Source organism: Meriones unguiculatus, chromosome 4, assembly GCF_030254825.1.
Source record: "Meriones unguiculatus strain TT.TT164.6M chromosome 4, Bangor_MerUng_6.1, whole genome shotgun sequence".
In the NCBI taxonomy this organism is placed as follows: Eukaryota; Metazoa; Chordata; class Mammalia; order Rodentia; family Muridae; genus Meriones; species Meriones unguiculatus.
This window is the reverse complement of record NC_083352.1, coordinates 38,019,851-38,041,647: the sequence shown is the minus strand read 5'-3', so window position 1 is coordinate 38,041,647 and position 21,797 is coordinate 38,019,851. Positions and strand designations below refer to the sequence as shown.

The 21,797-nt window shown below is 44.5% G+C and overlaps 1 protein-coding gene across 8 annotated transcripts in view; it reads right to left on the bottom strand.

Annotated features, from left to right (window-relative positions):
* Positions 1-8,098: 8,098 nt before the first annotated feature.
* The window catches only part of Irf2 (interferon regulatory factor 2), a 102,646-nt gene continuing 88,947 nt past the window's right edge, over positions 8,099-21,797 (bottom strand). For all 8 annotated transcript variants that reach the window (XM_021659217.2, XM_060381741.1, XM_060381743.1 and 5 more), the window contains 3 exons: positions 18,201-18,365; positions 11,041-11,087; positions 8,099-9,980 (listed from right to left, as the gene is read on the bottom strand). In XM_021659217.2, coding sequence (XP_021514892.1) covers positions 9,672-9,980; positions 11,041-11,087; positions 18,201-18,365 — 521 coding nt within the window. In that variant the 3' untranslated portion in view covers positions 8,099-9,671. The remainder of the gene's footprint in view (positions 9,981-11,040; positions 11,088-18,200; positions 18,366-21,797) is intronic.

Genomic DNA, 21,797 nt, shown 5'->3' with positions numbered 1-21,797 from the left:
CCTCTACTGTCGTAGTCAGTGGAGGGAAATGTAACATCTCTCAGACTACTAAATCTGCAAATAGAAATTTATTGTTGACGTTTTTGAAGTGAGCAGGGAAGACCCAAGATTCAAGCACCAGAAAATTTGTACCTTCTAAGTGTCCCCGCCTGGTGGAGGGGCACACGTGAGTCCTTGCGCCTCTTTTATAGGATGCTAGTGATATCGAAGGGATCTGACTTAAGGAACTGGTTGCTTCCATTTCCTTCCTGTTGCTCTAGGACGGTGGTTCTCAAACTCTGGATCGGAAATGCACATTTACATTACAGTTTATAACAAGAGCAAACTTACAGTTACGAAGTAGCAATGAAAATCAGTCTATGGTAGGGCATTGCCACAACATGATGGACTGTATTAAAAGGTCGTAGCATTAGGAAGGTTGAGAACCGCTGGTCTAGGAATTTCAGCACATGGGCTGGGGAGGGTTTACAACCATCCACACCATAACATCTACTTACGTAGTGTCTCCTAGTTTCATTTATGTTGGCATGATTTAAATAAATAAATAAATAAATAAAAAGTCTGGCAAAAAGCAATTTAAGGAGAAAGGGAATATTTCCTGTACAATTCCGGGTTATAGCACATCATGACCGGAAAGTCAAGACAGGAACTTGAAGCAGTTGCATCACATCCAAGAACAGCAAGAAAAATGCACGTTTAATTATACACTGAACCTCCACTAAAGAAGGATAGCCAGAGCATTAGCCATCACGCTGACCTATTTTTTTTTTAATTTATTCAAAGCATGCAAGCCCTTCACAATGAATGTCATTATGGGATTCTATAGTCATTTCAACCTTGTACCAACAGCAGCTTCTTCAGCCTTCAGAGTATAGCTGGCTCCAGCTGGTCTCATGCCTAGAGTACATTCTTTGACTGGAATCCAGTCCCTGGCACACTGGGACAGCTCCTTTCCCGTGAAGCTCCACAGAATTTGTGTCAATCAGTCCATCCACACAGAAGCCACAGAAAGTCGTTTCCTAGCCTCACACCTGGCTTATGTAAGACTCTCAACAGGCAGCTGCCCTGGGCTGCAGCGGTGGCTCAGCCGTTGAGAGCAGACACCGATCTCACAAAGAACCGGAGTTTAGTTCCAAGCTCCCCTCCGAGGAGATTCACAGTCGTCTGTAACACCAGCAACAGTGGGTACCACACCCTCTTCTGGCCTCCATAGGCGCTTGCACTCACACGCACATCCGCCATGCCCATGTGTATCTCGAGTGTGAGCACACGCACACTTAAAAAAAACCTTTTTTTTTTAAAGCATCTTCCTCATGAAATTCTCATGAGATGGAAGAAGATTCTATTAGAATGAGGAGATAGAAAGAAAGCACAATGCAATTCCGTGCTGTTTTCATAAATTTGTTAAAACGTTTCTACTTTCAAAACTACTGAGTCAAAGGATCCCATATCTACATATCGGGTGAGAACTGTAGCAAAAACTTGCCCTCAATGGAAATTGTATTGATGACCCAGAATGAAGCTAATCAGAATGTGCTAATTATCACAAGTTAGTGTGATTCTACCTAGGGCTGTTGTAAGATGTTCAAAACTTTGTTTGGATCTATTTGTTTAAAATTAAAACTACCAGAAAGTTTTTGTCTTTTCACTGTTTACCAAGAGAAATTTATTTTTGATCCCTTTAAACAAGTTCCATAATGGAATTAGGCTTTTAAAATGAAGTTCAAGAGATGAGGTTTGGGGGAATGAGGTTATATAATAAATTATATATATGTATATATATATACAAACATATTCATACATATGTGTGTTATATGATATATAAAGGTTATATAATGAATATACTATGTATACACACACACACATATATTATGGTCACATATTTGAAATCTCAGTTCCTCACTGATCAACTCTTGAATTCATGAGTCCAAGAAACTATAGCTAACTTGGAACCAGGTCTCTAAGCTATAGCTCTTAGCTATCATATACACGGATTATAGAAAGGCTACAAGTACATGCCTATGGTATGTTCTATATATTACTAGAATTATCATGTTTAATTATACAACAACCTTACAAGTAGTGTGTTAACATCCCCATTTTTAGAAAGAAAACATTCGTCCGAAATATCACACTGCCTAAAACCATTAGTAAGCAAGTATGAACTGAGTACAGGCCGACCTAACTTCAAAAGCCTACTCTGCGCTTGACACTGTAGCATCCGCCTGTGCTTGAAGGGACAGGCTAGACTGAGTTCGAGGCCAGCTTCAGCAGCATACGAACTATAGCAAGTATCACGCCAGCCTGGACTACAGAGTGGGACATTGTTTTAAGAACGAACAGACGCCATCAATGGTGAAGAGATCACCCAGAAGTTAAGAGCACCAGCTGCTCTTCCAGAGGACAGGGGTTCAATTCCCAGCACCTACATGGTAGTTTACAACTGTCTGTAACTTTTCCAAGTGATTCCATGCCCTCTTCTTGCTTTTGAGGGCACACTCGTGGTATGCAGATATGCATGCAGGCAAAGCTCCTCTATGCATAAAATAACGAAAATGTTTAAAAAAATTTTTTAAAAGCCTAGTCAGACAAAAAGCTTTATTCCAGCCACTGTGTAGTGTTACCTTTTCACATCTGCTGAAGTGCGTGGGATGAAGTCAATTCTCTCTTGCTATCCTCACTGCCTTTAGCATTCCTGCAATGGTTTCCTGAGGGAGGCTGGATGGCCTGAAAACATCTGCTAATATTTCTCACCTGCTCACGGGTTGCCCTTCTCTCTACTCAGGCTGGAAATCTAGAGCCCCATCCGTTGCTCAGCCTTACTCACAGCTGAGATCCTAATTGCACAATTAGGTTCCACTCGTGCAAAGATGGGAAGTCTGCAGGGAGGCCGAAGCCATTTTTCTGGTTCTGCCATTATCAGTCTTATGTGTGACACAGAGCCTTGGGACTTTCTGAAGCCCTGGCTCATTGTTCAGTTCCTAAAGTCATGAGTACCGCTGAGGTGGGCTGGGGCAGGGACTTTCTGATGAGACTGAAGCTAACCCGATGTGTTTACAGAGTGGAGGTTTCCTCGCATCCCTTCTCCACAGAGGTGATGGAGGAGGAACCGACCCTGCAGGGCTGTCCAGCTTGCCGACATAAGCACCTGCTTCTCTCTAGTCGATGCCTCTGTGCTTAAAATAGCTACTGTGGTTTTTGCTTCCTGCATCAGGGCACTGCTGATACGAACCATTTTCCTTCTTTTCCTTTAACTGCTGAGCTTTGCAACTGACAGCCTTGCAACGAATCCTGTAAACACCAAAGTGATGGCTTGGAGTATCTCCACTGCTTCCCATATCTTTATTTTCCCCCATAGCATTTATGTCTCCCAAAGATTACGTCTATTCATCGGTTACACACTGGAATGTATACTTTCTTGAAGGCGTTCCATTCCTTTCTATATGGCCTTCACACTTAAGCCCAACACATACCAGCAGCTTCATAGCATTGAATGGAAGAAGTCTACATCTCTTAATAAAACATACCCCTTACCCTAATGGACTAGCAACAGACTCATCAGCAACATACCTTCAATAAGACCTTCTTGCAAAGCTTAAATCTTTTTTTAACACCCTCCAAAAGAGCACAACACATAACCCTGATTTCAACGTTAGGTTCAGGGTGACTAAATTCCTGTGGTTTACCTGAGACAGTCCTAATTTCAACAATAATAAAAAAAAAAAGTCTCCATCTGGAAGAACCTCAGTTCTGGGCAGACCAAGATCATTAGTTACCGAATTCAAGTCATCAGCTGCTAAAAGAGAATCACTTAGATGTACATGACTTTAAATCTCTCCTGCAACTAGAAACTGAAAAACATGTGAAACCATCCAGTGGATTCCTTCCCTTATAGCCTGGTTGCCATGTGATGCCCTCTGCCCCACTAAAGTCACTAGTCAGAATCTGAACAGTAGCTTGGGGCTGTATTTCACACTCCCCCCCTAAAATTCTAATTTCCCTCTAGGCTGAATGCTGTAGAACCCAGACTGTGAGTTCTCCTCTGCATTTCACAGTCACATTAAAAACATGACCTATGTGCTTCCCAAAGCAAAGATGCTGCAGATGAAGATAAGAGCTGGATTTATAGGCTTGGAGAGGAGCTGCTGGCAGACAGAGGAACACGCTCTATCGAGGATATTTGTCAGTGTTAAAGCTCAGGGTGGAGAAAGCCTGACTCACCCCAACCATAGGAAATCACTCTTAGCTAGCCACCACATCGTCCTGAAACTCCAGGCACATCCCCAGTACAATATATGGGTTTACACTGCCTTTGAAATGGCACACTGGGGAGAATTCGGGGGCAGTGGGAGCAATCCAAGATAGAAGACCCGAGCTTCCATCAGACAGAAGATGCCTGGTGTCTTTTCCCTTTGACAGTTCAGTATATGCAGGGGTTCCAGTATATGTCAGGGGCTCCAGTTTCAGTATATTCTTCTCAAAACTGGAATTTAGATATTGGTGGCTTACACGTTCCCCCCAGCCCTGCACAGAAGGTTATATCACTCAAATCCACACACTTTGTGACACAGACGGTGAGTGTGATGGCAGTGATTTCGTTCATGAGACTTGAATGACCCAGCACAGTATTTTCCACAGAGCCAGCCATCAGTCTGAACACGTTTGTTTCTACAGCAGATATGGAGAAATTGACCAAACTTTATTTAGAGGCTCAGGATGTGTGCTCTGCTTTCTTTCTGAAGGAACATGCCAAAGGGTTCTAGAATGGGCCTTGCCAGACAATACATATAAACTCTTCACTTTTAATTTGTTTATGTGTTTCTTCCTTTCTTTGCGTGGTGCTCGGGATTACACAGGGCCCTGCATGCCAGACAATCGCTTCACCCCTGAGCTGTGCTGCCGCTCCACACTGGGTAAACTTGGAAATGGTCCTCCCCTTGATCCCTTCACGGCATGACCGAAGTTCTTGGACAGACTTAACATTTTTGCTAAAACCAGCTATCAGGCCTGACCACTTCCTTCCTCCCAGGCTCTATTTTCAGACAATGCCTCGGCACCCGTTGTTAGAATGGCCACGGAAGCAAATCTCTGTAGAACCTTCGTTTATGCTCACAGAGAGGCCGGCAAGGCCCAAGCTACAGCAGAGACTTGTTTTCCGTGTTCACCGGGGCTGATGGAGGCGCAGAAGCCAGCTGGCTTCAGGAAGAATCCTTCCCTACAACCCCACATACTTTCTTGTATCTCCTCACCCAAAGCTCCACATACCCACAGCAAGACCCCCTCTTCTTCAGGTCTGCAGCTGGTATCCAAATAATGAAGGGCATAGCTGAGGACTGGCAGGGTCCTTTTAACACTAGCAATGGGGGAGGGGTGGTGTAGGGGATGCTGCTTCGATACTTGCCTCGTGCCAAATGTGAGAATGAGAATGTGATGTCGGTGCCACTCAAGATACCTTCAGTCCCGTGAGAGATAGAGTCCCGTGTGATCCCTCTGGAAAGGGCCCACTGCGGCCTGTACACAGTGGGGGTGATGCTCCCCAGGTCCGTGGCAGGTCAAGTTCCTCTCCTCATGGCTCTGATCATTCATTCGTCCTGGCCCTACGTTGTACCATGAGATGGAGTTTCAGGATGAAATACCTGAATATAACTGGTTAAAAGCAGTTTCTGCCTCCATTCTCTTTCCAAACCCAGACTAGTAAAGGTATTAGATAGTCTAGCCCTGACTGCCAGAGACCCATCCATCAGCTTGCCAGCCTTTCCCTAGGTTTCTGTTTTGGTCTGTTGTCAGCAAAAATTTGGCAGAAGACTTGGGATGTGAGTTCCTCCTTTTATCTGTCTGTCCAGAGCTAAATAACAAGGGGCTTTTAAAGCCTAATGAATTCAACACTCAAAGGATAGCCTCTAGTGAAAGGAAGGTCTAATGTTTCACCTCTCAGGTTTAGGGGCAAGAGGCCGTTTGAGGCTTAACACTTATTTTTTTCCATTCACATGGAAAATACTTTCAAAAGCACCAACTTGAAAACTCAGAATCCCGAAACCAAATCACCGATCTTCCTCATTCCTAAAATCTCTATCTCAGGAGTGGGTTACCTGATATTGTCCTTTGCATTTGGGCAAAACAACAAAAAGAGGTATCATTTTAGGGCTTTGATGTCTGAAAGATTTGTATTTCTTAGCCACATACTTTCATGCATTTAAGTGGGCTAAACACTGCCTTTAGCATCCAAATAGGGAAAGGCGGCTGTGTCTGAAGACAGACTTACTTTAAGATACCGACACAGCATCGCAGAAACGCTGAAGGTGTTCCTTCACTTGACCTTAGTGCTGACAATGAATTCCCAGATCACAGATGTATAAGGAACTTCGTTAGAGGTGTGACCTACGTGCTTGCTACAGAGAATGGGAACTGTTGTCCCAAAGGCCACTTAAACACGCCCACAGCAAAACCTGTCATAAAAACCATATCAGCACACAGAGGCTCCAACTAAATACACCACGTGTCCTCAGCACTTCCTCTCAGTGACAAAAACACGGTCTGGGGCTCCTGTTCCTGGGCTGTCCATCTGGTTTGGCTGGCTCCCTCACAGCCACCCCTCAAGTCTACCCCGGGCATTGTGTAACTCACTTGTTTCTCTTTACTACTGGTAAGTTGGACTTAGAAATAACTCAGACTTTCGTGGGGCTATTTTAAGCATTGTTCTGTTTTTGTCATCTTATTGGCAATTAAGTATGACCTTGAGCACGTCAATTGTTTGTCTCCAAATCCTGAATTTGGCTGCTAGTCTGGATCCCACCGCAAGACTGGAGTAAGGTAATGGCATGGCATTTGGGGCCTGCAGGACTCATTATGGATACAGAGAGAGGGGACAGAGAGCTGAGTTATCCCAGACCCACTGATGACCATGTGAGTCAGGGCTGGCTTTTATTCCTGGCTTTTGTTGTTGTGCAAACAAAATAAAGCAGGGTGATTAATGAGGGTTTTTTTTTTTTAATATAAATTACCAATAGGGGAGGCTCATATGCTAAACGCCTTACAATGTCTCCTAAAGAATCAAAATAAACACCTTCTACATCAAAAAGGAGGAGGCGGAGGAGGTGGAGAAGAAGGAGAAGAAGTTGTTGACCATTCTCGTGAGACATTTTCCAACAACTCACCAAATAGTACCGTGTTTCCGTTGATTTACGTTCAGGGCGATAATTTTATGGCCACTGGTTCTATCTGCAGCCACACATAGAGACAGACTTAAAAAGAGCCCTTTGTCCTTTCATAAACTGAAGGGACCTTTTCAAACATTAACTTAGTGATCTCTTCCCAACCCCCAAAGGTGGCAGGAAGGCAGCTAAGTTTTAGTATTCCGAGGAAGCATGGGAGGTAAGGGAGGTGACCTCCTCAAGGTCGGGGCTGTACCTTGAACTACAGAGGTGCGCATGTGAAGGCAATAAAGGTAATTCAAAAGGAAAGGGAATAAATTCCCAGCAGGTGCTAGAGAACAGTGCTCTCCACGTCTTAAGCTTTCAGAGCACGGCCTTCCTTTAAAGACCCCAGGTCTTAGAAGACAGACAAACAGAACAGTAGACCCCAACGGCTACTTCCCATTATTGATAAGGGATTTAGCTGTGCCCAGATATGTAACACAACACAAACTCCAGTCATAAGTATAAAGCTACAGATGGGAACAGAAAACGCACCAAGAAGAGTAGAATCTGCTCACACCACAGAACAGGGGAATGGGAAAGAAATTCTCTCCGGGGCCCCTCCAGACTTGGGCTCCCCAGCATCCTGGTCTTATGTTGCCTGGGTAACCTGAGCACATGGTCTTCATTTCCGGTCTCTGTTCCCACCGCGTGGAATAGTGGTTAAATGCCTCTTCTGGGCACCACTGTGATGAGCAAAGGTGGTCACTCACGTAGGACATTCTGCATGGGGCCCAGTGGGGTGGGCAGTGGGAAGAGAAAATTACTCACAGCCTTACCATAGGAACCTCCTAATTTTCTTGTGGTCCACAGAGGAAACCATGTTAGTCTCCAAAAATAAATACTTTGTTCTGATCCACGATTATGCTCTAAGTAGACACAGATAAAACCAGGAGTGACACCCATTAAAAATTTTAACTATATACCATATTCATTTATTATCAATCCACAGGATAATTTGATTGCTACATGAGCTCATAAAAGTTTTTTTTTCACCTTTACAAAATTAAAAAAAAAAATGTGCCACAAGGATGTAATAACAACTGCTGATAAACAAGAAAAGGAATCTTAAAATTATAAATTTGCTGTAGAAAAGATAAAAAACAATTCTATTTTATTTAGAATTTTACCTTGAATAAAATATTCCCCTGTATAAAAAATAAAAAAGCTTGCTCTGGTTAGAATTAGAGTATTTTTGTCTTCAAATCTGGGAATTTGCATAATATTTCCATGACAGTTTTCCTTTGTACCGCGTGGCATTCAAGCATAGCAGATTAGAAAGATTTTTTTTTCAAGCAGTCTTAAAATGGGACAGCTGTGGAGAAATTCATTTTCTTCTCCTCCTCCTCCTCCTCTAAGATGTGGAACAATTGCCTTTGAGGAGAGGAAAAGGAGAAAAGGAACAGGGTGGGCTGGGATGGAGGAGTTGTGGAGGGGGGGTGGGAAGTGGGCTGGGATGGAGGGGATGAGGAGGGAGGGGTGGGAAGTGGGCTGGGATGGAGGGGATGAGGAGGGAGGGGTGGGTAGTGGGCTGGGATGGAGGGGATGAGGAGGGAGGGGTGGGAAGTGGGCTGGGATGGAGGGGATGAGGAGGGAGGGGTGGGAAGTGGGCTGGGATGGAGGAGTTGTGGAGGGGGGGTGGGAAGTGGGCTGGGATGGAGGGGATGAGGAGGGAGGGGTAGGTAGTGGGCTGGGATGGAGGGGATGAGGAGGGAGGGGTGGGAAGTGGGCTGGGATGGAAGGGATGAGGAGGGAGGGGTAGGTAGTGGGCTGGGATGGAGGGGATGAGGAGGGAGGGGTGGGAAGTGGGCTGGGATGGAGGGGATGAGGAGGGAGGGGTGGGTAGTGGGCTGGGATGGAGGGGATGAGGAGGGAGGGGTGGGAAGTGGGCTGGGATGGAGGGGATGAGGAGGGAGGGGTGGGAAGTGGGCTGGGATGGAGGGGATGAAGAGGGAGGGGTGTATAATGGGCTAATGGGCACAGAAGGGGCGCCAAGTGTGCTGTGAAGGAGAGCAAGATCACAAGAAGGCCTATTTATTGTAAGTGCTTCGAGATAAGGTGCAGAGGCAGACCGCCACGTGACAGGTCCTGCCCTATGTACATATTCACAAGAATAAAAAATTCCAGCTAGTTCACATTTTCTCGCCCGTTCTGAGGCATCCACTCCACCATGCTGGCCTTGACCGTAGGCGATGCAGCACCTCCGCTGCCCATGTGGCTGTTGGTCCTTGAACTTGAGGGAGTAGCCCTGGGAGATCCAGCAGGTTCTAGAGATAACGCATCTCCGAGGGGCTGGAGTCCTGAGTTAAAAAGAAGCTCCTGCTCGGGAGGTGGACACAGCAATCAATCTTCTACTGTCAAGGCTTTTTCCCTTAGATTTGTCTAAGATAGGTATCAGAGAGAAAAAAAATAAAATACAAACAAATAACAACACAAAGCTAAGAAATCCCAACAACCACTGGGGAGAGAGTCAAAGGCTTAGCAGCTCTTGACACGGGCCTGGGTGATGTCAGATGTCTTCTTGATGACACTGGCCCGGGTCTCCCTGTCCGGCCGACTGCTGCTGGGCGTGGGGGTCACTGGGGCAGGGAGGGAGAGGTCTGTAAAAGGGGGCCAGGAGCTGTTGTAAGGCATTGGACAACTCTCCTCTTTGATGGTGACCTGCAGGTCTGGCTTGTTGGTAGAGACAAAGGTCGCCATGCTGGGCAGCAGGTAGCTGTTCCGTGTCCCCATGTTGCTGAGATACTGCTTGCCTTCAATGCTCCTCTTCCGCCAGTGCGGTCTCCCCTTTCGGAGAAAACAATCAAGATACGTACATTCTTTTCCTTCCGTTGACTATCATAGGCTAAACAATGGCTTCTCTCACTTTTTAAATGAATTCCCATTTGCTATTTCCCCAGAAGTCTGGCCGAGACTATTCCACAAAGACACAAAACAAGGTGGCAATCTGGCTTTTGGCTCCTATGCACTGGCTTCCTCCTGGGTAGTCTCCAGCCACAACGGATGGCCCAACCTAATTAGTCACCCTGAATTTTCAGAGGGGGGGAGCAAGGAGCTCAGGAACAAAGCCATTGCCCTTTTACTGCTCTGTCAGTGGGTATTGTTGAGATGTGGTGTCTTTGAGCTGCAACTGGCCTCACTGGGTGCCAGGCGGAAAAGGAGTTAAGGTCCTTGAAGAAACCAGATCATAAAATAGGCTAGCCTGGGTACCTACTGTCTTCTCGGAATTCCTGAATTTGGAATACTGGGATTTAAACAAACATCAGCTTCTCCTCCAACGTCTTTTTTTTTTTTCACCAACAGCATTCCAGCCACTTCCTGCCTTTGTGTCAGCCCAGCCTTCAGGGGGATGCTGGAAACAGATCGGTAGGAAGCAGAGACTGGACACACACCAGCCTCTCTGCGGGACCACCCTAGGAGGAGACCCATCTGCAGGAAGATAACTTTGCTTAACTCTTTTTGATGCTTACTCCTGTTCACTGCTTTGAGTTGGGCAGGTCATGCTATTCCTGTTGGCAAATCAGGATGTTTACAGCCATGAGAATATCAACATTTCCTGACCTGGACTTCAATTTCCTCTTCCTGCCATGTTATAATCCTCTCTCTTTCTGAGGGTCACATTTTTTTCTTCCCTTCTGCCCACTCAGGGCTCAATACGACATCATTTTACAATTCAGAATAGAAAGGTAAGGTAAATTTTAAGTTATGTACATTCTCTGTTCCCTGTTTCTAGCTCTGTCTTTCTCAATCTCTGTCTGTCTCAATAGCTGTCTGCCTGACTGTCTCTCTTACACACACAAAGTTAAACCCATGCTTTAAAGTGCGAGGCAACAGGAAGCCAGCTTACCTCTGCATTCTCCTCATCACTGGGCACACTGTCGGTAGTTTCGCTTTCTATAGAGAAAGAAAAACAGAGAGATATTTATTCTTGTTGCTCAAGCTATTCTGGGGCTCAGGAAGTATCTTAAAAACCTGTGTCAGGCACTTCAGAAATAAGAAACAACCCACACCCTCTCCCTCCACTCTGTAAGGTCAAACCTTTCCAGTGGGACAAGCAAGGATGCATTTCCGGTCTCTGCTTGGTCCCCTAAGAGAAGTAAGACTTGGAGCTGAGTGGGGAGGCTTAATTTCCAAGGCTGTGCTGCCATCATCCCTGCGTGGCTGAGGGTGGGGTGCTGTGCCCGAGGCACCTCCTCCTCCCTGAATTTCTGTCTACAAGGTCACACGCTCTCTTCCACACAAGTTGTCACAGCCAAGTCCTGACTCTATGTAATTCTTGTAAGAAGTTTCCCTAAATCTCTCCTTGCCCTCTCCTATGATTACTGCCCTCCCCTTTGGATTTACAGAGATGCAGCAGATACAGCAGGTGACCATGTTGCAGATGCCCCAAGATCCTCACTCAGTGTTTACTGTCTTTGGGGCCTGTCCACTTTGGTGTGGGTAGCAGCTGTGGCGTGCTTGTGGCCAGCAGAGCATAGCAATGACATGACTTGTATCTGAGCAAGATCACGATATCATGTAAGACTGAACCTGTCTTTTATGGATACCCTCTTGCTTGCTGGCTATGTTAGGAAGTCCCAGATGGCAAATTTAAGTTAAGGGCTACTTCCAGGTAAAAACTAGCAAGAAAAATAGGGATCTCTGTTCTATACTTGCAAGGAATTCAATTCTGGCCAATGCGCTGTGAGCCAGCGGCTCAACAGTTGAATCTCACAGGAGTTTCAGCACTAACCTGACAACAGGTTAGCAAGGCTCTGCTGCAAAAGACCCAGCTACGCCATACCTGGATTCCCAGCCTGCAGACACTGTGAGTCATGTACTGTGCTAAGCCATTCTGTTTACGGTCAGGCTGCTGCAGAGCAATAGACCATTAACCCATTATAAACCTGACTGGACCTGCCAGCTGGGAGACACAGAGAACAGTTCTTGACCACAGTGAGCTACAGTTACCTGCCACCTTCCAGAGAGGATTGGAGGGTGAGTAAGAGAGCGAACACTTGGGTGTCTGGAAAGGCCCAGCACAGAGCTGGCACACTGTGCCTAAGATTCAACAGAGTCAACTTTGGTAACTAGTAACTAATTAGCATGCACATCAGCTGTATGTTAACTTATACAAATTAAAAAATAATTACACTGAACAGGGTTTGTTTGTTTGTTTTTTCCCAGTGTTTACTACCACCGCAAAAATTAATGCTCAGAGGGTAAAACATTTAAAATACACAGACTCTCGTAGGTGATTTTGTCCGGATCATTTATTTTACTGGGGAGAGCTGGGCATTTATGAAGAACCATGGCAAAGCTCAGCTAGCCACAGCCTTTGCATACAGGTCTTGTTCATCTCTTACAACAATCCTAAGTCAGAAAACAGCTGCATCATCTGGCAATATGTTCTCTAGAGCTTTCTACCTGTTACTACCCTGGATTCAATGGCTCCAGGCCAGCTAGAGCTCTTTCCACCATTCAGAGCAATGCCCAGAGACCAGGCTTCCCACATACAACAAATTGAAGAACAAACGGACAAACTGTACCCGCAGTGCATTCCTGAAACAGACAACAAGCATATGAGATCCACAAGTCTGACTCTGGGATGTTTTTGCATGATTCTCAGCCACTGTTCTCCAGGGACTTCAGACAGGCCTGGGAGATTGCCACGGACTAACCAAAAACCAAACATTTTGCTCCTCCAACTCCTAACGCTCTGCCCCAAACATCCCCATATAGGGGTCACGGATGCTATGAGTAAGGCTGGGTCTTAGCTGATTATGATCTGAGCTATAGATACAAACTGACAATAGGCAGAAGAAATGTTTTCAGGCGGAAGAAAACAAAAACCAGAAAAGGAAACCTCCCTCCAAACACAAAAGCCACATTAGCTCAGCCTCCAGAGGAGGCAGGACAGCCACTCCCAAGAAGGAAAAAAAAAAAGAGGAATGGAGTTGTTGAGAACCTTGCCAAATCACGGACTGAGTCAGCAGAGGAGAGAAAACAAAACCGTCCTTTGGATCCCAGACTCGCAAACAATACAAACCGCCTTCCTGCTGGCAAAACTTCAAGATCCCCTTTCTATTTTCAAGCTTAGCATTGTTTGTGCTCTGAACCCAAAGTTTCTCTTCCTTCCACATGCATCAAGCACCCTCTCCTCCTAATGACTCTCCATAAACCCCAACGCTTTCCATGCCTTTCCCCTTCAAATAAAAGCAAACACAGAGACATCAGGCATGCTTTGGAAGGCAGGAGAAGAAGGCAAAGAGAGAAGCTGTCGACATCAAGGTCCTAGGAGCCCACAAAGCCAAGCCACAGTTGTTGGAAGTTAGATGCCAGGTCAAACTCCTTGCTAAGACTTTGAATAGACCTGGAACATTAATTTCTTTTAAGTATTCAGCTAGAGGAATAAAGTTGCAGCTAGGTCAGGGCACACATACACTGCCCTTGTGTTTTCGGCTCAATTAGAGAGAAATCACTTCTAAATTAAGTTCAAGTATCTCTGACATAGCTTTGCAGTTATGGGGCCTCTTGACTTCAGGAATTAGGTGTAAGGGTTTAGGTCTTAACTGTCTCCCAAAGGCTCAAGGGGTGAGGACCTGGTCCCCAGATGTGTGAGATGGGTTAGAAATACAAGAAGGTGAGGCCACTGCATTCACACTCATGCAGGGGACACTGGGTCCTCCGGCTTCTCCCTGTCTTTCTTTCCCTTCCCAGCCACTATGGTCTGAGCAGCCCTGCCCCACTGTGTGCTTCTGCCCATGATGTTCAGCTCCATCACAGTCCCAAAACACCTAGGGCCAGGTAGCTCTACACTGGAATCTCTGAAACTGTGAGCCGCGCTCACAGTCTTTTGCTGTTTTAAAGCTGGAAGCCCCATGTGTTTTGATACAGCAAAGTGAAGTGTATTTAAGACACCAGTTTCTAACTCGGATTGTTTCTGAGAAACAGGTCTTGAGGGCCTTCAGCCTAGGAGATGAAGGTGCCTGGGGATCCCCATCGAAAGATCCCAAAGTTTGCTTTCAGATGATGGGTCTGGTATTTTTAAATAGATATAACTATTATTGAACAGTTGGTTCCAAGTCCTCATTACTGTTCTCTTGGTTTTACTCCACCACAGCCATTTCCAGAATGACTTCTTATATGATAAATGAGTTCATTGCAGCTGAACCTTCCAGATAAATGTGACTGCCAAAATGTCAATGTGGATTATGACACTTCCCCCTTTTATTAGTTTGGATACTTTTCAAACCGACTTCCATTCAGGGGGATAACAACGATTTAAGTTACTTTGCAAGAATGGTCAGAATAAGTTGAAATATTTATAAAGTAGCAGCAGATACTCGAATAATTGATTTAACTGTTCTGGCCTGTTTTCCTATGAGCAGCAAAGAGGGAAAAAAGCAATTTGGACTGGGATCTGAAGACCTCAAGGGCTCTTCCAGACAGGGAGTTTTAGAGTCATGTCACTTTAGCCCAGTTTTTAACATCTGCCTGGAGAATACATATTGCCAAACCACCTCAAGAACATCATAGGGAAGGAGACAAACTATTTTATGGAACATATTATCATATAACATGATACCTGATGTATTTCCTGGAAGGCTCCCATTCAACAGAATACAATTAGCATTGGGTTTCTTCCCATATAATTTCCTCAATTACATTCAATAGAAGGCGCTACTACTTACTCAGCAGCTCAAATCAGTGTCTACTTGGTCTCTGCAACAATGCACCTTTGCCTCATTCACAACATACATGTTTTCTGGAAGAATGGTGGCTGATTGCCTGCACAACCTCTATTCTTTTGATTATATAACCAATTAATTCTTATTATGCTTCCTGCTCAACCCTGTTTTCCACCTCCTTTCTTCCAAATTACCATCATGGTTTTCTTTTACCAAGCCACCAACAATCTAGTTAAATCCTAGAAAGATGTGGAATACAGCCGGGTGCAGTGGCACACGCCTGTAATCTCAGCACTCTGGGAGGCAGAGGCTGGTGGATCTCTGTGTGTTCGAGGCCAGCCTGGTCTACAAAGTGAATCCAGGACAGCCAAGGCTACACAGAGAAACCCTGTCTCAAAAAAACCAAAGGGGGGGGAATATGAGGAATATGGCTACATCAAAATACAATGAGGGCTAGGGAATGGTGGGATTCCACAGTAGTGAAATGCTTATTCTATTATGCCTGAAGCCTAAGGTTTGATTTTCAGCACTGCAAAAAATAAATAAGTAAGTAAATAAACAAACAAAATGACGATGCTTTAATGCTTCTTCAGAATGGGCTTTGAAACATACTTGCCCACTATGAAAATTTTACGAACCAAAGAATTTTTTATTATCCTAAACCATCTGATACAAATATTCCCCTCCACCCAAAGACACTGTCTCAACTCCTTCTCACCCTGACAGTTCAATAGTACATCAGGAGACAGATCTGCAAAGCTGCACGTGGTTTTGTGATACTACTAGGATTACATTTCAGTGATCCCTAGAGGAAAAGAATATTCAACAACAGACTCCAAATACAAAATGCTGTTTTCCTAGGTGAGTGAAGGTGGCTGACATTTGGATGAACAGTCCACACAAATGAACTCTGCCATGAAAAACAACCAAACAGCCTATGTTGCTGACATACACATAAAAGGTGAGGGTGGAAAGCTACAGAATGTTGTCCACAGTTCCTGACGGGAAAACATGAACTAGCCACGATCAGTAACGGAGAACTTCCTAGCATGTCTTCAAGTCTAGAAAGGGACCAGCAGTGAAATATTTTGGTTCTAGCCAATAAACACCCCTCTGCAAGATTCTGGAGAATTCTGACAATGAAAACAACAGGATGAACCAGGCTGGAAAGCAGGGCTCTCACAGAAATGCATGTTGCCTGCCATTCAGGAGCTAAACCCCTTCCCTTTAAATCTATGCAAATGTCCCAGAAAGAGGAATGAGATTTTCATTCCCCTCTCCACACATCAGCCGCTCTGAGAACACCACTGCAGACAGAACAGCAAGAAGAAGATCTTTCCAAAATCACCAAGAAAAGCTAATACAGCAGGTAGGCCAGTGTCCTTTAAGGCACCACCCCTCAGCTCCCACCAGCTGTTTGACAACAGCAGCTGGGTGACTCAGATGAAAGCCGTGAATCTAGCCTTAGCTCCACACATACAAGCAAAATACACTAGTACATAATGCTTTCACTGTTCCTGCATAAGCATTTTGCTCTACCTCCTCTGGTAGGTCCTTTGACAGTCAAATGAGAGTATAGTAGGTGACCCTGTGTCTGACTGTGCTGTGTGGATTATGTATGTGTCAGTAGTTTTTCATTCTCTGTTCACATTAGCTTTGGAGCCCTCATTTGAAGAGGAGAGAACAACATTCATTCCTTTGATAATGAAGCAAGTCAACCCATGCAAGTTCTTACAAACAGGTGGCGTAATTCCCAGAGCACAGTAAACACACAACAAACAACAGAGCTGCTGCAACCCCGGCAAAGACCGAAGAGAGACGGACACATATAGTTGTTCAAACTGTCTGACGAATGAATGACTGACGGCAAGTTATTTGACAGGTTATAGGATTCCTGTCACTAAGGTTAATTCTCATATTCTTTTTATGCTCCTAACACAAAGACGAGTTATGTTGTACGCTAAGTAAAATAAGCTAGTCACAAAAAGTTAAAGATGCCACTCCTATACAGCCCACTGAGTAGATAGACGGTAGATTAACGGTTCTCAAGATTCAGGTAGAGGAATTAGTATACAATGGGTACAGTATTTTAGATTTAGAAGATGAAAGATTTCTGGAGAGAGATGGTAGTACACATAGCCAAACCCATTTAACAAACAGCAAATTTGTGTTTATGTATGTCACCACAACTCAACAGGAAAACCTGCAGTTAGGGGATATGAGGTTAATTTATCTGCCGATAATTTACAAACAACTGATGTTGGGATGAACTCTGACACATGAGTTCTGTGTTCCCACGGTGTGGCCTCCGAAGCATGCAAACACGCCTAGGGAGAAGGTGATCCATTTGTTAGAGCTGGCTGGCATTTCCCATGCCCAGGCCTTTGCTCTTTACTTCTATTAGTTGCAAGCAATAACACTGACTCAGAATTCAGATTTCCTAATTGTGATTGAGTTCCAAAAGTTTAACTGGAGATGGCCAGGGAGTATAAGATGATGTAATGCTGGTGACATCACTCTCTCAGTCTGTTTCTAATCCTCTGACTCTGCACTAATTTCTGCCATGATGGGACCAGTCCCCAGGAGAAGTAGAAAGGAGCTCAGTTGCTCAGTTCAACCAAGAGCAGCACTGTATAAAAAATCAGGCACGCAGGAAGGAAGGAAGGAGGGAGGGAGGGAGGGAGGGAGGGAGGGAGGGAGGGAGGGAGGGAGGGAGGGAGGGAGACATGAAGGAAGGAGAGATGTGGAAGTGGCATTAAAGCTAGTGAAAAGGATTTGATCTAGCAATCACCTTAAGGTTGAAGGCTGAGTTCAAGTCCTGGGCAGGACACTTGTTGGCCGAGTGAGCTTGAAAAAATATTCTTTTACTTCTACAAATGGAAACTCTAGAAAAGATGATATCTGAAGTCCCATCTACCTAAATAAAATCAATATTCCATCAAACCACCCTGTCCCCAAATCCTGTTAACTTAGGCAAATAAATTACCAGTAACTTTGAACTCATCATATGTGCCCAGTGCCTTTTTGGTCTTTGCCAGTTATCAGTAACTGTTTTTTCCTGTATGTTTATGATGACAATGGAGCATTTATCCCAGGAAATGTTATTTGTAGTCTTTGAATAAACCATACCATGGGCAATCAAGAAAAGGAATACCATGAATACATGTTCTAACAGAAGTGTCCAAGATGTTGTCAACAACATAAGAGTAAGAATAAAACCATAATAGTAATTCCTAGTGAAGAGCAGAGATCTCCTGTGGTGTGGTGAAATGGGATGATGCTAGACCTGGTGGTCTGTTCCCCATTTGGTCTCTCAGTCACACTCCTGTCCCCTTACCTGCGTAGGAAGACACAGGAGAAATCTGTAGAGGGTAGAGCTCGCTCATGCTGACTGGCTGGTCATCACTCTCCGTGGTCACTTCCACAACTTGGCAAATGTCTGGTGGATTAGCGACGATCTCTTGGTCTTCAATGTTGCTGTCCAGATGGGACTGTCCTACAACTTCAAAGGACATGGAGACCATCATCCCTCAAAGTGATTACAGCACACACTCTCAAAACAGAAAACCTTCCTCAGCTCAGACGGGCTGCCAACTAGGGTTCAGATTCCCGGCTTCCTCATGTCCCTGGCCAGGCCAGCTAAAAACCAGCTTGAGCTCTGTGTTAATGTCTCAGAGAAGTAGCCTACAGTTACATATCTAGGGTTGGCCTAGAAGTGTCCCCAGCATGCCTGTGGATGGTACATCCTGGAGACAATGTCCTGAGTCTCAAACCCAATCTGCTCACAGCCAAGACCTCAGGCTGCATCCTGACCAAATCTCAGGCCAGATGTCCTAATTCTCTAAACCCAATCTACTTCTGTTCTCTGCTCTTATTCTGCAGGAAGCTCATATGCTTATTTTCGGGATTCTGTGGACACTGCAAAGCCTTCATTAGAAGGCAAAGACACAAAAATCCATTCACTATGCCATTTCCAGCCAAATGAAAAGGGGAAGTTCTGCTCATACATTTTCTTGATCTGAATGTAACCGACTGTCCAAAATATCAGAACAAATGTTTCCCAGATTCTAAAAAATGTTAATAGCATTAACTGCCTAAACACTGAAACTCCTTCTGTGTGTATGTATATATATATATATATTTTTTTCTTTTTTAATTAAAATCTTTTTTTTTTTGGTGAAGAGAACAAGTGATGATGGGGTGCTGTGGGGAGAATTTTGGTTTCTGTAAAAACCCAGTTATGGCATGTGACTGTATTTTTGTTTTAATTCCAGGTGTGGAAGCAGCTGCTATGGAAACATGGTCACAGCAGGTAACTATGATTTGCCTCCTGCGCTAGCAGGGGCGTGGTTTTGCTAGCTGCAGATAGTTTCTTCTAGTGTGTGACATTTAAAATTCTGGGAACCTTTGAGAGGGTACGAATGCCAGAGCCCAGAGAGGGGCCAGGCACATGCTCTGAAGAGGCTGCTGCTGCTTCCTGTTGCTGAGGTTCATCAAGTGGCCTGATGATGAAGACTGGACTTGCTGCAAGGAACTCGGCACCCCTAATCAGCAGAAGTAGTCTAAAATGGCCTAGACCCCCTTTCCCCTATAACCTTCCTTCTCACCTACCTAGTGTTGGGTTGGAAGGGATAAGAGTAGAATAAGAGTTGGAAGAGTGGTAGACAGAAGAACCCCCGCCCCCCCAAAAAAAAAAGTGTGCCTAGAGGGCTCCCAGACTCAACTGATAAATCTACAACACAGCCCCTACACTAAGGCTCAGGGAACATCACAGAGAAGAGGAAAAAAAGATTGTAAGAGCCAGAGGTCCATGTTGTCTTCTCTGAGAAAGTATCTTTTACTTAAGACAAGTTATACAAACAAGAAGTAAACAGGACAACACCAGCTAACACAATAGTGTAGATGGGGGAAATCCTATGTGACCCCCCACTTCTAGGTAATTAATGACTAGGTAATTAATAGAGGGAGAATCTTCTTACCTAACAGGTCATCCCTAAACATATATACAAATGAGCAACACTAAATGGACTCAGCAGACGCTATTTATGCATATATAACTAAAGACTAAGAGGTTTAGAAAACAAAACAAAACAAAAGTTTAATTTTTATCCGGAGATAATAATAAATTTATATGGGTGTAAAAAACAATACAGAAAGATTCTGTCTGGATCCTTTACTCAGTTTCCTTCAGGCAACACCTCGTGAAGCCAGTATCTCAACCACAAGAGTAGCAATCAACCATCTTGTTCTGACTGCCTCATTCTCCCCTATATTCCTTGGTGTGTTGTGAGTGTATGTACCTCCTTGTAATTTTATCACGTACAGTTTAGTTTCATGCACAGACTGCCACAGCCAACAAACTGACCCCACTACTGCAGGTACCTCTCCAGCTCTAGCTATCCTTCCCCAGGACAGCCTCAACCACCTCCTGTTCTTTGTCCCTGGCAGTCATCAATCTAGTCTACTTTTCTGTAATTTTTGTTAATTTCAAATAGATTATATGTCATAAAAAGTTTCATATAGAAATGCACTGAGTTTGGCTTTTTTCACTTAGCGCAATTCCCCTAGCAAGCCACCAAGTTGTTAGTACCCATTGCTGGCTCTCTACTCTGCTGTTTAACTGTAGCAGGCTGTTGTAGAACATACTCCATCTGTTTAACTAGCCACCCACTGAAGGATGGTTGGGTGGACACCAGTCTTTGCCTACTACAGCCAAGGTTGCTGTGAACATTTGTGTTCAGGTTTTCCACAAACACGTTTCCATTTCTCTGGGATAAACATCCAAGAGTGTAATTGCTGGCTCATGTGCAAAGTCCACGTTTAGCTTCACAAGAACCCGCCAAGCTTTTTCCCAGGGTGGCTGCATAGTTTAAATTCTCATCAGCAGTGTCAGAGTGATCTAATTTCTCTGCATCCTTGGCAGCATTCAGTGTTAGGATTTTTAGTTTGACCATTCTTCTGGGCAAGTAATGATAGTCCACTGTGTCTTTCATTTCAATGTCTCTGATGCTATGTTCTAACTTTAAACAGATTTATTGTATCCTGTAGCTGGCAGCTGACTGGATAAAAAGTCCCTAAAAATTGGCTGTCAATTAGTACAAGAGAAGAAAGAAGTGTGTTAACACATTTTCCTAAGGTCCTCAAAGTGCATCATCAACACTGTACTCACGCACATGGAGGCTGTTTCAACATTTCAATCATCAGAATGAGGCATCCATATCCTGATACAGACAAAGGAACTGGGCCACAGAAAGGCAGAAGGACTGACCCACAGACTCACAGTGTCATTTCTGCAACTACAAAATGCTCAGTTTTTGCCAGAAGAGGCCACATTCTAGTCTGCCCGAAAGTCATTGACTATCATCAGCTCTGGTTTCACCCACTCAGAGAATCTTTTTTGCTTACCTATTGTGCGCAAGTTTTAAAACACCCTGAAGATTTATCTGACTACTTTGTGTGCACGTGAATGTAAGCGCCCTCGGAAGCCAGTGGCTTTCAGATTCCCTTGGGGCTCAGGCAACCGTGAGCTGTGAGAGCAGCTTGAGTGACAGGCAGCTGTGAGCTACAAACACGGGTGCTGGGGACTGAACCCAGGTCCTCTGAGAGAGCAGAACACACTGATGGTGTTATTGTCTGGTATAATTATTATCATTATTATAATTATTATCTGGTCTCATTATTATCTGATAATAATGATGATATTATTAGCTGGTTTCCACTCATGGAAAGCGTCAGAGAGTGTGAGAAGTCACAGGATCTTTAATAAAGGGAGGTTGGGAATGATTACCATGGATGTGACAGAATAGCGTTCAAAGTCATGGCACACAGAATGGAAGGGAAACTGTATACTGCTTGAGTTTTCTTGGCAGCGAAATAACTAGAGAAGAAAGAGTAATCATGTATGGGAGGCAAAGGCCCAAAGTCTTATTTGATA